At 50.7% G+C, this 13,962-nt stretch overlaps 1 protein-coding gene across 1 annotated transcript in view; it reads left to right on the top strand.

The window, feature by feature from the left end:
* Positions 1–13,495, top strand: part of Gask1a (golgi associated kinase 1A) — a 29,579-nt gene extending 16,084 nt beyond the window's left edge. The window contains exons 3-5 of the mRNA XM_052186922.1: positions 8,712–8,834; positions 10,575–10,678; positions 11,265–13,495. Coding sequence (XP_052042882.1) covers positions 8,712–8,834; positions 10,575–10,678; positions 11,265–11,475 — 438 coding nt within the window. The 3' untranslated portion in view covers positions 11,476–13,495. The remainder of the gene's footprint in view (positions 1–8,711; positions 8,835–10,574; positions 10,679–11,264) is intronic.
* The last annotated feature ends 467 nt before the right edge of the window (positions 13,496–13,962 follow it).

Raw genomic sequence — 13,962 nt, 5'->3', positions numbered from 1 at the left:
TTTACTCTAAACCATTCTCAGGTATACATAGAATCTTGTCATTTATTAAAGATGAAAGCAAATGCATAAATTAATGAGAGGTATATGCTTACTTATTTTTAAAGAAAGAGTTAGATATTGGCTTAGATCTTGATTAGGATTAGGGCATCTTTAACACCTCAGTTTTTATAGTCAATTAATACTTTGATTCTGTGATCATCAATGCTGAGAACCCAGCTCTGATAAATAAGTAGCATAAAAAGACAGAAGTGGAGGGGGGCCAGGGGGCTGGGGCGCGAGGGCTCAGTCACCAGTGTGTGGGGGCTGGGGCGCGAGGGCTCAGTCACCAGTGTGTGGGGGCTGGGGCGCGAGGACTCAGTCACCAGTGTGTGGGGGCTGGGGCGCGAGGGCTCAGTCACCAGAGCACTTGCCATGTGAGTGTGAGGACCGAGCTTGGATTCCCAGCTTAGCAGTGCATGCCTGTTGTCCCAGACTGTGTGGAACAGTGGGAATCTCAAAGTATAGCCAAGGAAGACATGCAAAGTTAACCTCTGACCTCCACACATGTATGCATTTACACATGCATGCTCACCTTCATGGTATATGAGAACCCCCCCTGTACTGGCTGGTTTTGTGTGTCAACTTGACACAGGCTGGAGTTATCACAGAGAAAGGAGTTTCAGTTGGGGAAGTGCCTCCATGAGATCCAACTGTGAGGCATTTTCTCAATTAGTGATCAAGGGGGAGGGCCCCTTGTGGGTGGTACCATCCCTGGGCTGGGATTCTTGGGTTTTATAAGAGAGCAAGCTGAGCAAGCCAGGGGAAGCAAGCCAGTAAGAAACATCTCTCCATGGCCTCTGCATCAGCTCCTGCTTCCTGACCTGCTTGAGTTCCAGCCCTGACTACCTTTTGTGATGAACAGCAACACAGAAGTGTAAGCTGAATAAACCCTTGCCTCCCCAACTTGCTTCTTGGTCAGGATGTTGTACAGGAATAGAAACCCTGACTAAGACACCCCCACATGAACATGTACACACACATGTATGCCACATGCACAAACACATGAACACACACATGCATACACACACATCCATGCATGTAAGCACACATATACATGTACACACAATAAATGAAAATTCTGTTTTAATCTCAAGTTATAAAATCAGGACCCTTCACCCAAAACCCATTGTTAAAATATGAGTTCACCACTGTTTGTGCTCATTTAATTTATGCATATGGATGTTTTGCCTATGCGAATGTATGTTTACCACATGCATGTCTGGTGACCATGGAGGCCAGAAGAGGGAGAGCATCGGATCCCTGGGAATGTAGCCATAGATGATTGATTGTAAGCTACCATGTTGAGGCTGGGAATCAAGGCCAGGTCTCTGAAAGACCCACAAGGGACTTTAACTCCTGGGCCGCCTCTCCAGTCTCATAACTGTTTATACTTTTGTATCTTTGAACCAACATGGAGACAAGAGGACTCCATTATTTGAAATAAGAGACAGAATAGAGAAGAGAGAGGCACAAGGTCAGAAAGAACAGAAGGAAACCCTAAAGGGATAGTGCCTGTCCGCCTGGCACTGAGCAGTCACTTTGGCCACCTGAGCTTCCTGCTTCTCCGCCTGGTGTGTGTGTGTGTGTGTGTGTGTGTGTGTGTGTGTGTGTGTGTGAGAGAGAGAGAGAGAGAGAGAGAGAGAGAGCCCAAGAGTTGCTGAGTGCAGGGGGTGAGGTGGCGTCCCAGGCAGAGGTGAACAGCAAGGTAAGGGTCAACTGGAGGCCATGGGCACCAGCTGTTCAGTTGGCCTGCCGAGCACAAGTGTGCTGCTCTGGGCTTGTAGTGTGACGCCGCCGTAGACAGGAGCTTGAGGCAGCTGGTCATTCACGCCCACGACCATGAGGCAGAGAGCAGGAGTGTGTTGGCATGGCGGGTTCACTTTCTCCACTTTATACACTCTAGAGTCCCTGCCACAGTGAGGACAGACCTCCTCAGTATGATGGGTGACCCTGAATCACCAGCCAGAATAAACCCTTGGTCCCTTGAGTTGCTTTTGTCTTGTCGCAGCCACAGGAGAGGAAACCGAGGCATGCCCTGTGTGCTGGAGGGGCTGAGGCGTCTTGGGGTTAGAGAAGGAATTAACCACCTGCACTCGGATTCTTGTCCTGACGTCTGTCTCGGGGCTCTGCCTATGTCAGACGGTATCCTAGCCTGAGAGGCTCTTACATGCTATTTGGGGGTGGACTCAGCACCTGTATATATGGTGTGTGCTTGATACATAGTAGGTACCACATTCAACCCTATTCAGGAACAGGCCCAGCCCCTCTCCATGGCAACTTTACTGGTGGGATGCCATGTTTATTCACATTCTAGCCTTGAGCTGACTGAGAAGACAGCTCAATTGGTAAAGCATTTCACAAGCCAAGTGAGGCTGTGTGTGCCTGGGGTTCCAGGGCTGCAGAGGAGGAACATCCCTGCGGCCTAATCAGAGAGACTGCTGGGTGGGGGAAAGGTGGATGAGGAACACATCTGAGGTTGGCTTCCGGCTTCTATATGCACATGCATAGATATTTATAAGCACATGCATGAACATGCGTGCACAAAGATGTGCACACACATAATAGTTATTAGTGAAAAATAAAATTGAGCCACTGAGGTCCAGAGGGATTAAGTTCCTAGTTTAAGGTCACAGCCAGGGGACCAAGAGCCTGGCTGGCCTGGCTCCAGAGCTTTCTCCCTTCTCACAGAGTCACTGTTGAGCTGGTCAGGAATGGGGACGCTGTGAAGCCCTGAGGCCCAGGCAGCAGCCCTTTGCAAAGCCCAGCTCCAGAGAGATACTCACAATAACTTTCAGCTCTGCACAGAGCCCCTCTGTTCATCTCTGGGGCTGTAGCATGGGACCCCTCCTCAGCTGCCAAATTTTCCTGTGGGGACAGAAGTGTCTGAGGCCAAGGCACACACAGGCCAGCTGTGTGGTCAGACACCACCAGGCTGGGATCATGCCTACCTTCCCCCGGTTTGCTGGACAGCAGTCAAGAAAAGCAGCTGTTTGGCTGACAGCATCTTCCTAGAAACCCTGGGAGGCTGCAGAATGTACGTTTCTGCAGGGGAATCAGAGGTGCTTTGTGACCCGTGGCTGAGCACAAACCCCAGATGCAGCTCACATAGGATGGCCTCCCATCAGCCTCCCTCACACTCCGTTAGCAACCCTCACAACCTGGGGGACCCAGAAGCCAGGAAGAATGTGCTGGGGTCTGACAGCTTTCCGTATTTCCTGTGCAAGTGCTTTCTCTAACGTGTTTGCTCAGGAGTCTATTTCTATTCATTCCAGAGAGAGGAAGAAGGGGGGTGGGGACAGTTCCACTGACATCCCCCAAACCTGAGTTTATTGGGATTGCTCATAGGAACATGGGTGAAGGGTTACCAGAACTTGGACAGTTCCTCACCCGCCACAACTGCTAATTGCTTATAAATTTGGTGGGTGGGGCTTGTAACCTTTGTGTTCCCTACTCTGCCTCAGGGGAATGTTAGAGATTGTAGGGACTCCTGTGGGTAATCATAGCTACTCTTACCTTGGGCTGGCAATGACCATGTGACACCTGGGGGACAGCTCAGCACTCCAGTCTGCCTCCCAGGCACATGCCACTGTCTGAATTGTGTAGAAGTCAGGTGATCCTTGAGTTACATTGGCATTTGAAGGAGGCTTATGGCTCCCCAAAGCTAGCACTCAGAAAGCCTCAGCTGTCAAGATTCTGGTCTGAGCACTGTCTCTTCTTGAGGCCAACACAATGGCTCCCATTATGTCGTTTGCCTTTGCCATAGTCTGCCCAACCCTGCCTCGTCACTGAGACCTATGCATTCGTCAGTCCTCAGCAATAGAGTCTGAACCAGGATCCCAGCAAGACCCATCTGCCCGTGGGAGAGAAGGCAGCCGTCCAAGGGTGCATGGGAGCCAATCCCACAGTGACTCTTTGAGGAGTGGTGGGAGATGACTATGGGTTCCATGCTGGCCTGGGGAGGGTGAGTAGGCTAGGGCACTTGTACTAACACCCACCAGGTGCAACCATCAGTACTTTGTGTAAACTTTTTGCTGTGTAGACATCTCACTTTTCTCTGTTAAAGAGATCAAGCTTTGCTTTGGGACTTGTGTGATTTTTTTTTTAAGGTCACCCCTTGCTTCAGTTATTTAAAAGTTCTCTTCTGTTTTCTTATCCATCTTGGGTCCATCTGGAAGTATTTTGAGCCTAAATGTCCCAGTGCCATTTGTTGAGACACATTTCCTCCTTTTGAAATGTTACCTTTCCCAGATAGCCAACTCCTTTATGTAAATGGCGCTATTTCTGGAGTGTTCTGTTCCAGATACCAGACTCCCCATGTTTTCATTACAGGGGTGTGTGTCTCCCATTGCTCGCTTCAGAGTTTGCTGGGATAGAGTTTTCATGTGACTCTGCAGTTCTTCTGTTCTTTCCTCCCCAAATACCTCCGGGACTTTATTGGAATTAAATTAAATTTTGTGACTGACGGCAAAGTTGCACCTTAAAATGTACCACATGTAGGCCATGGTGGTGGCATATACCTTTAATCCTAGGGTTCAGGAGGTAGAGGCAGGAGGATCTCTGTGAGTTCTAGGCCAGCCTAGTCTACATAGTAAGTTCCAGGACAGCCCGCTACACGGAAAGACCATGACTCAAAACCAAACCAGCCAATGGAAGAAGCCTGCTTCACACTTGTCAGGATCAGGTCCTAATGTTCCATCTGCCCATGTCTCTGGGAAGCATCTGTGTTTTCTTCAGTGGGACTGTCCTGGGTGTTTTTATGTCAACTTGACACAAGCTAGAGTCATCTGAAAAGAGGCATTTCTAACTGAGAAAATGTCTCCATGAGATCTACTTGTCAAGTGTTTTCTTGATTAGTCCCTGGTGGGGGAGGGCCCAGGCCACAGTGAGCTGCCATGGTCCTGGCGTCTATGAGAAAGCCAGGAAGCAGCACTCCTCCATGGCCTCTGCATCAGCACCTGCCTCCAGGTTCCTGCCAACTCCAGCAGTGATGGACTGTTAGCTACAAGGGTAAACCCTTTCTTCCAGGGACCCTAAGACTTGGTCTTTCTTCATTTTTGTCATTAGTTATTCCTGGACATTTCACCTCCCTGTGGCCATCAAAGACGGGGCCTTTCCTTCTAGTATCCATTCGTCCACAGTGGCTGCTCATTGGCTGTGATTTCTATATGGTCATCTTATTACTCTCCTAAACTAACTTCATGTTATCCTCCACTCTTGCGCACATGGGCAGGTGGAAAGGGCATGGACATGCTGGGGTCAGAGGTCAGACTTTTAAGTTGCATCCCTCAGGTGCCTGTTGAACTTAACGGCCTGGAACCAGGCACTCAGGCTTTCCTGGCAGGTAGCTGACCGTGGAGATCCATTGTCTTCCCTTCCCCAGCGTTACACAGAGAAGCACGCACCAGCATGCCTAGGGTATTTGTCAGCTTGTTTTAAATTTTGTTTGTTTGCATGTGCATGTATATGTGCATGTGTGTGCATGTTTGTGTGCATGTGTGTGTATGTGTGTATGTGTGTGTGCCTGTGTGTGTATGTATGCATGTGTGTGTGTGTATGTATGTACGTGTGTGTGTGTGTGTGTGTGTGTGTGTGTGTGTGTGTGTCTGTATGTATGTTCCTGATCCATGAGGAGTTTACTCTCTGGGAAAGGTAGTGTTCTTATGAAGGAAAGAATGAATCCTACCCCCAGCAAGCATTGGGACCCTTGGGCTGCCAAGTAGAAAAGAAATCAAGGAGGGTCCCAGCTGAAGGGTGTGGGCCACAATAATACCAGACATTTCTTCTGGATTCCGTCTGGCTTGGCCCAGAAGCCAGCTGAGTCTAGTCAGGGGAATACGCCACCCACACCCTGTGCTGTCAGATGGGCCTGCGGCCTTCCTTGGCCAACTGCAGTGTCTTGTCCCACCCAGATATTCTGCTTGGGATGTGACAGAGCTAGGCCTCCCCTGAAACCAGGTGGTAGGTATGATGGGCCAATAACTACAGGCCTTCTTGGGGACCCTGTGACCTCAGATCTTCTTGGGGACCCTGTGGTTCTCAGTGCTCCAGGGGGACCCTGTGGTCCTCAGGTCTCCTTGGGGACCCTGTGACCTCAGACCTTCTTGGGGACCCTGTGACCTCAGACCTTCTTGGGGACCCTGTGACCTCAGACCTTCTTGGGGACCCTGTGACCTCAGACCTTCTTGGGGACCCTGTGACCTCAGACCTTCTTGGGGACCCTGTGACCTCAGATCTTCTTGGGGACCCTGTGGTCATTCTTTGTGCTTCATTCATTCTTGTGTTCAGAAGACCTCACTAAGTTTCAACTTGTGTCGAATGCATTCTGGGTCCTGGGGTCAAACTGTTTAAGTTACTTACTTGTTTTATTTCATTCATTTATTTTCCTGTCCAAGAATTTACATCCCTGAATGCCAGAGGATATATGCCTGCCCCACGGCCTGTCCTCATGGTCAGGGCCAGTGTTCCTGGCTTCGAATCCAGAGACTGCCATTTGTAAGAAGGTGGACTTCAGCACAGCAGCCAGTCTCCCTCCGTGGCTCACTGTCCTCTTCATAACTGGAATGCCTTGAGGGACCCAGTGCGCTGTGCTGGGTACAGTTCCCAGCGTGGCACCTCCATGGCCTGAGCTTTGCAAGGCCTTCACTAACCGAAAGCTCCAGATTGAATTACAGCCTGCAGCACAGCCGGGCTGGCTCCGTGCACTGGAACCGCATGGAATCTTTTCCCTGGGCAACTTCTCATTTTTTTCAGAGTGGAGGAAGGGCAACGTCCTAAAGGAATGTGAGCTGAGGGAAACAAAGCAGACAGCATGGCAGAATAATCAGGCTGGTACCTCAGTGGGCATGCTCTTTATGCCAGGAATCTAGATGGGCGAACATTTTAGGAGGCCAGTGTTGCCCGTACTGTGCTGGCTGGCAAATAAATGCTGCACAATGGGAAATCTGGATGGAGCAGCCCAAGGTGTGGTCGGGGAGAGCCTGGCGGGAGCAGAAGCCTCTGCTGGTGCCGACTGAGTATGAGGGAGGGTCAAACGCGGGCCAGAGCCGCCACCATGCTCAGGTTTGATAAAGCTGTCAGGGCAATGCAGCAGGCAGGGTTTCTGCTGGCCTGTCTTAATTCGCTTTCCATTGCTGTGATAAACACCGTGACCAAAAGCAGCTGGGGAAGGAAAGGGTTTATTTAAGCTTACAGCTTCCAGCCCATCATGAAGGGAAGTCGGTAGGAATTCAAAGCCGGAACCTAAGCACAGGACAAGGCAGAATGCCACGGTAGGTATACCAGCTTGCTCCCCAGGACTTGGGTGTGAAAGGGGCAGTGATTCTGTGTTCCTTCCAGTCTGCCAGATGGGTGGGCAAGGAAGGCCTGTTCAGGGGGCAGAAAGCTCCTCTGAACTTGGGGGTGGGATGGCAGGGATTTTACAGGTGAACACAGGTTCCTGGGCTGGACATCCAATACACCTATCAAGCCTGAGCACCTAGCTTGGACCTGGAAGGGAGAAAGTGTAGGGGCAGGCAAGGCACCGAGGGTCCGACTCCAAAGAACAAGGCTCTGCTTGACCTAGCCAGGGAGGGCGAGAACTTCAGAGAAAGGGCGAAACTACAGATCTGGGGAATCCGGGCAGGAGGGAGAGCTTACGGTCAGGGCGCCCTGGGTCCACCTGCACTTTGTGACTGACAGTCTAAGAAACCTGCTGGTAAGGCTAGCAGGTGTGATTCAGTGGGAAGGGGGCTCCTGGGTAGGAAGTCTGGGTGCATCTGATCAGTGTGCCAGTCCAAATAGCCCGCACCCTCTCTGGGATACTGCCCTGCCTCCTGGAAGAGAGGGGAGGGTGAGTCACTGATCAGGGATCACTGGCTTCGCTCATCATGCTCATCATGCTCATCATGCTCATCTGGGATTGCTTGCTTTGGTCTTAGTCTTGTTAGTTAAAGCTGATAGAAAGGGTTGCAGAGGCCCAGCTCCCCTGTGACTGTGTGGGTGGTGTCCGCATGGTTCACACCTGTCATCGGCTGCTGCTCAGCTAGCCGGGGCTATAAACCCGATTCAGCTTCTGTGGGCACCAGCATCCTGCTTCCCTTTTCCACATGCATCCCCATTGTCCACAAATGGGGACCCAACCTAGGCCTCGACAACTTCATCAACTTCAAATCCAGTGGTGTGTGTTCGCCTTTATGACCTCAGATGTGTCTGAGCTCAGGGTGATGTAGTTCCTGCCTTACATGTAGGTCCACAGTGAGGAGGGAACAAGGTAGAGGTGGCAGTGACAACAGAGCTGGCCATTGGGGTGACATTCCTTCACACACCAGTAGCTCTGCAGCACCAACCTGCTGGATACCACGTGGGTCCTTGTTGGGTCTGGCAGCCTTCATGGGCTAAGCTTGGCCTACCATGCCTACTTAAGGGAGGAGTTGTGGTAATAAGCAGAGAGGGGCAGCTACAGGGGACCTGTGACCCCAAGTTCATCTTCAGAACATCGACAGAGTGTCAGGCTAAAATGGGGAAAGAATTAGACAGATGCCCCCCTTTCAGCTGGAGGCCAGCACAGAGCTGACTGGCACAGACAGCCCCTAAAGACTTCAGGAGTGGCCCTGGGCTGGACTGGAGCCCAGCAAGCCACGTAGCCTTGATATTGGGTCTGGAGGAGCCAGGTACTATCCCAGCCTTCTCCATAGGTCCACGACCGTCTGGATCGCTACTGCTGTGGCTTTGAGCCTGAGCCCTCAGAGCCCTGTGTGGAAGAGGGGCTCCGGGAGAAATGTCGGAATCCAGAGGAGCTGCGGCTGGTCCACATCCTGGTATGTCTCCTGTGCATGCATGGTCCCTTGTCAGGTACACCTCTCTCCTGCAGAGAATGCTCTTGGTGCCTAGATGCAGGGATTCCTAGTCCCCCCTCAAATTCCCCTTACCCCCCATGCCTTTGGCAGCAAACCTTGGCTTAAGTAACACTTCTAGGAAACCAGATACATAAAGAAAGAAGGGATATTTGAGATGTGGCTTAGGTGGAGTGGGTGTGTGTGAAGTTCTGTTTTCACTGTGCCTCAAGACACTTTGGGGACTTTTAAAGTCTTTTAGACGTGGAGTTTGATAACTGGGCTCAGAGTGGAAGGGAGAAGAGTCGGGGAGGGGGCCTGATTGGGTCCTGAAGCTCACAGTTCATAGGCCAAGCACAGTCTGCAGGGAGGCCTATAGAGAGTAGTATGGAGAATGTGGGACGGTATGTGCTTGGGAGTGTGGGCCAGAAGAAATGGGCTTATTCCTGAGCACATGAGGCCTTAAACGTGCGTGTGTGCACCCATGCATGCAAGTGTGCATGTACATGTACAAGCATGCATGCAAGCAAGCATGTGTATGTACATGCATGTGCATGTGTGTGCAGTTATGCATGTGTATGAGCATGCATGCAAGTGTGTGTGTGTACATGTATGCAAGCATATGTGTGCACATGTGTGTGTACATGTATGTATACATGCACCTTCAGGTGAGTACATGCGTGTGGAGGCAGCGGTTCTCATCAGGTGTCTTCCTCTGTCCTTCTCACCTTACTTTTGGAGACTGGGTCTCTCACTGAATTCGGAGTTTACCAATTCAGCTAGACCGGCATTTAACCCCAGGGGCCCTCTTCTCTCTGTTCCTCAGACTGGGGTTGCAGGCACACACAACTTCACATGGATTTGCTATGAGGGTTCTGAGTTTTCAGGTCCTCATAAATGCATGGCAAGCCCTTTGCCCACTGATTATCCCCCCCAGCCCCATAGAGATTTTTCAAGTACTAGAGAATTTTGTCTTGCTAGTTTTAGCATGGGGAGAATTTAAGAGATGCTAAAGCTGCTTCCTGTGAAATGTGGTTGGTGATCTATATAGATAAAGGAAATAGTTGTGTGTTTTTGGTGATACTTAGGCAGAGGTGACAAGAGATGTGTGTGTGTGTCTGTCTGTCTGTCTATGTGTAGCAAACATGCGTGTATGTGTATGATAAGACATGAAATTCTTGACCCTAAGGAGCAGGCTTTTTCCCCAGCCCTGACAGTTCATCTCTTACCCATGCTTCTGACCCCACTGGATGCTACACTAGGAATGCGCTCCCTGGATGCTACACTAGGAATGCGCTCCCTGGATGCTACACTAGGAATGCGCTCCCTGGATGCTACACTAGGAATGCGCTCCCTGGATGCTACACTAGGAATGAGCTCCCTGGATGCTACACTAGGAATGAGCTCCCTTGCCCTGCAGCTTAGCAGGTGCAGTTATGTCTTCCTGCTACAGGTCCAGGTTTGAGTTGGCCATAGCTGGTTATTAGCTATGTGGTCTTATGTAAATTACTTAACGGCTAGATGCTCTTAAGGCTTCTGGGAGGATCCACAGAGATGGTACTGGTGTACAGTAAGCCCTCAGCCATGGGACCATGTGGGTAAGTGGGGTGGGGGTGGGGGAGTTGTGGCACAGACAGCTGAGGATGGTCATTGCAAACGACTAAGTGGTACCAGTTACATTCTGCCCTTACCAAATGGCCACCCTGTCCATATTCTTCCTCTGAGGTCCGGAGCAGTAATCCATCTCACCTGGTGTACATAGACAATGCTGCCAACCTTCAGCATCCAGAGGACAAGCTTAACTTCCGGCTGCTGGAAGGCATAGATGGGTGAGGATCTGGGGTGTTGCGGAGAGGTTTGAGGGATGAGGCTTGATGGCCCTGCTGTAGACTTGTGGGACCTTTGGCTACATCTCCTGTGGTGGCTGAATCTGTTAGACCAAAGCTGGATCTGAGGCTACAGAGGGCCGGAGAAGGCTGAGCAGGGCTACGGTTGGCAGGCCTGCCCCTCACATCCTGCAGAACACCAGCTGCCCTGTGTCAGTGTGTGAAGGCTCATCCTGGATTGGGTGAAACACTAGGCGGGGACCTGCCCTACTTTGCTCGCTCCCAGTGGGCAGCTCAGCCTTCTCAGGCCCCTTTGAAGCCCCAAGTGTGCCTGGCTGAGCCCAGAGTGGTCCAGTGGGCTCTGCAGGCTTCGCTGTAGGATGGGACCCATTGGAGAGAACGGCCCTCCGCTTTCAGGGCACAGCAGGTCAAGAATTCTCTGAGAAGGAACCAGTAGGCACAGGTCTGTACCGCCCTAGCCGACCGTGCTGCATCCCCCAGCTGGGCAAGTTCTGGATTCCCACTCTGGGGACTCTGAGCTAACTCACGCCTTTCCTTTCTTGCATGGAATCTGGGGCTTTGGATCCAGGTTTCCTGAGTCCGCTGTGAAGGTTCTTGCATCAGGATGTCTTCAGAACCTGCTGTTAGAGTCGCTGCAGATGGACCCAGTGTTCTGGGAGAGCCAAGGTGGAGCTGCAGGTCTGACACATGTCCTTGAGACACTGCAGCGACGAGGGCAGGTCCTGCTGAGACACATGCAGAAGCACAACCTCACGCTGTTCAGGGACAAGGACCTGTGAGCCCATGGCTGCCTGGGCCAGCACACCTTGCTGGAGAACTTCAGCTGGTGAGCGTTGCTCTAAGGGACAGCATTTCCTTGACAACGGTTGGTCATCCTGATGACAAATGGGGAAAGCCAAAGCTGAAGGAGCCTACGTCCCCAGGCACAGGTCACCTGCCGGGGATGGTGGAGGCCTTCAGTCTACATGCTCAGCTCTGGCAGTTTACTCCCACGCACCAATAAATATGTTCAAGAATGTTCATGAACATATACTGCACATGTGTATGTGGTGCTCTGTGCAGAGATGTGTAGGTATGTGCCAGAATGACGTCATGCATCCTAGGCAAGAACTTTACCAACTGAACTTTATACCAACCAGAGAAGTCTGGTTCTTAAGATTCATTTTTTTTATTTCAAATTTTATTTTTATGTACATGGGTGTTTTCCCTGCCTATACATATGTACACCATGTGTGCACCTAGTGTCTGTGGGAGCCAGGGGAATGTGTCAAACCCTAGGGTCCTGAGTTACAGACAATTGTGAGCTGCCATGTATGTGGGTGCTAAGAATTGAACCTGGATCCTCTGAAAGAGCAGGCAGTGCTCTTAACCACTGAGCCATCTCTCCAGGCACTAATTTTATTTTTATGTTTATGTCTGTGAGTATATACCACATGTGTGAAGGTGATTGTGGAGGCCAGAAGAGGACATCAGATTCCTTGGAACTGGACTTACAGGTGGATGTGTGCCACCTCATACAGGTGCTGACAGCTGACCTCTATGGAGACCCTTCTGAGAGCACAGATGCCCTCCACCATTGAGCCGCCCCTCCAGCAGGGAGAAACGATTTATAAAACCCAAATCCCCTTCGTTGCCATAGGCGTTATCTTCATTCCCATGCCAGCCACTGTGTGTGTCTGGGGCCGACTGTTCTGTTTGCCCCTTCCTTGGTTGTGCACCAGAGAGCTTTGAGTCTGACCTGCACTCAGCCCTGGCTGTTAGACTTGCCCGAGATTCCCCTCTGTCCGACATTTGTGACTTGGCCTGTTTGTCTTTTGTGAAATAGGAAGCTGTAGTTCTGTGTAGTCCAATTTGTTCGTTTTAGCCTGAGAGCAAGCCTCTCGGGTTCGCGCCTTCTTAGAAGGGCTCTGCTCCTTCCGATCACTGAAATGTCACTGGTTTACTACGTTTGCTTCATGGCTCGTTTGTACGGATCACGTTGTATGGATCACGTTGTACGGATCACGTTGGAGAGAGGTCTGTGTTGGGAGATCACTTAAGTTTCACTGCCTCGGATTCCATTCAGGAGTCTATTTTGTTCCCATCTGAAAGTGTCCTCTTATCAGATAAAAACCAAGCACACAGAGGCCCCTTTGTGAACTGTGCTGGGCTGTACTCACAGGATTTCTTACATCCCTGCTTCAAAGCTGGGCACTGTTCTAATCCAGGTTACTATATTCTGCTTGGTGGTGAAGTATCCACTTAAACATCTCTTGTGTACATGAGTGTTTTGTCTGCATGTATATTTGTGTACCACATGCACACAGTGCCTGCAGAAGGAGTCACTGAGGCCTCTGCACCTGGAACTATAATGGTTGTGAGCTGCTTTGTGAGTGCCGGGAATGAAGTTTGGTTCTCCAGACCTGCCGAGTTCTCTCTTTAAGCTCTCTGGGTAAATATTTAAACGCCTCTTAGTAATCTTCCAGTAGAAAACAAACTTTTCAGTTTTATGTTTTAATTTCTCCTCATTTATACTGTTTTAGGACTTTGGTTGAGTCTTGTTTTGTCTTTTGAGATTAAGAAAAAGGCTCAGCTGTATGCACATCTTGCTCCTGGCTTTCATGAGAGCACACTGCCAGGCACTCTCCAGGTCAAACGTGGGTGTTATGGCTAGCCCCCATGGGTGCCCTCCTCGCCACTGCCCATTCACCTGGCATATCACATGACCTCTACCCAGCATTCCCCCTTCATAGTCCTGACACCACCCTACCAACCGTGTCATCTCCTTTGACAATCAAAATTAAAAGTATTGCCTGCCAACTCTGTTTCTTGCTATCCAATAAGACATGCACAGAGGCTATCTCTCTATGAGCTGTAGCTTAAGTTGGCTCCTTAGGCCACGCCCAGATACGGCCAATCGCCTGTTGCCCACCAGAGGATGATGATGAAACCCTTCTGCTGAAGACACCAAGCACCTGTCCCAGCACACAGAGAAATGCAGCTGGAACTCGAGCTCCCTCCCTGCTCGCTAGCCCTCATAGCATAAGGTCATGCAGGCTGCTGGGCGGGGGCATTTCAACCACCTCCTGTGGCTGCAGATAACAGCAAACAGGCAAGATTGGCCCACTGATGCTACAGGGCAGGTCTGTTATGGGGAAACCAACTTCCTCCTGGTTGGGTTTGAGAACCATTCCACAGGAGGAAATTTGGATTTGATGCCTGTTCCAAAGCCTGTGGCTGGGGAGGGCGTGGGCTCGCTCTCACTCTCATAGGGAAGCTACTGCTGC

This window comes from Apodemus sylvaticus, chromosome 7, assembly GCF_947179515.1.
Source record: "Apodemus sylvaticus chromosome 7, mApoSyl1.1, whole genome shotgun sequence".
Lineage (NCBI taxonomy): Eukaryota > Metazoa > Chordata > Mammalia > Rodentia > Muridae > Apodemus > Apodemus sylvaticus.
The sequence above is the reverse complement of the archived record's forward strand: the minus strand, read 5'-3'. Positions and strand labels throughout refer to the sequence as shown.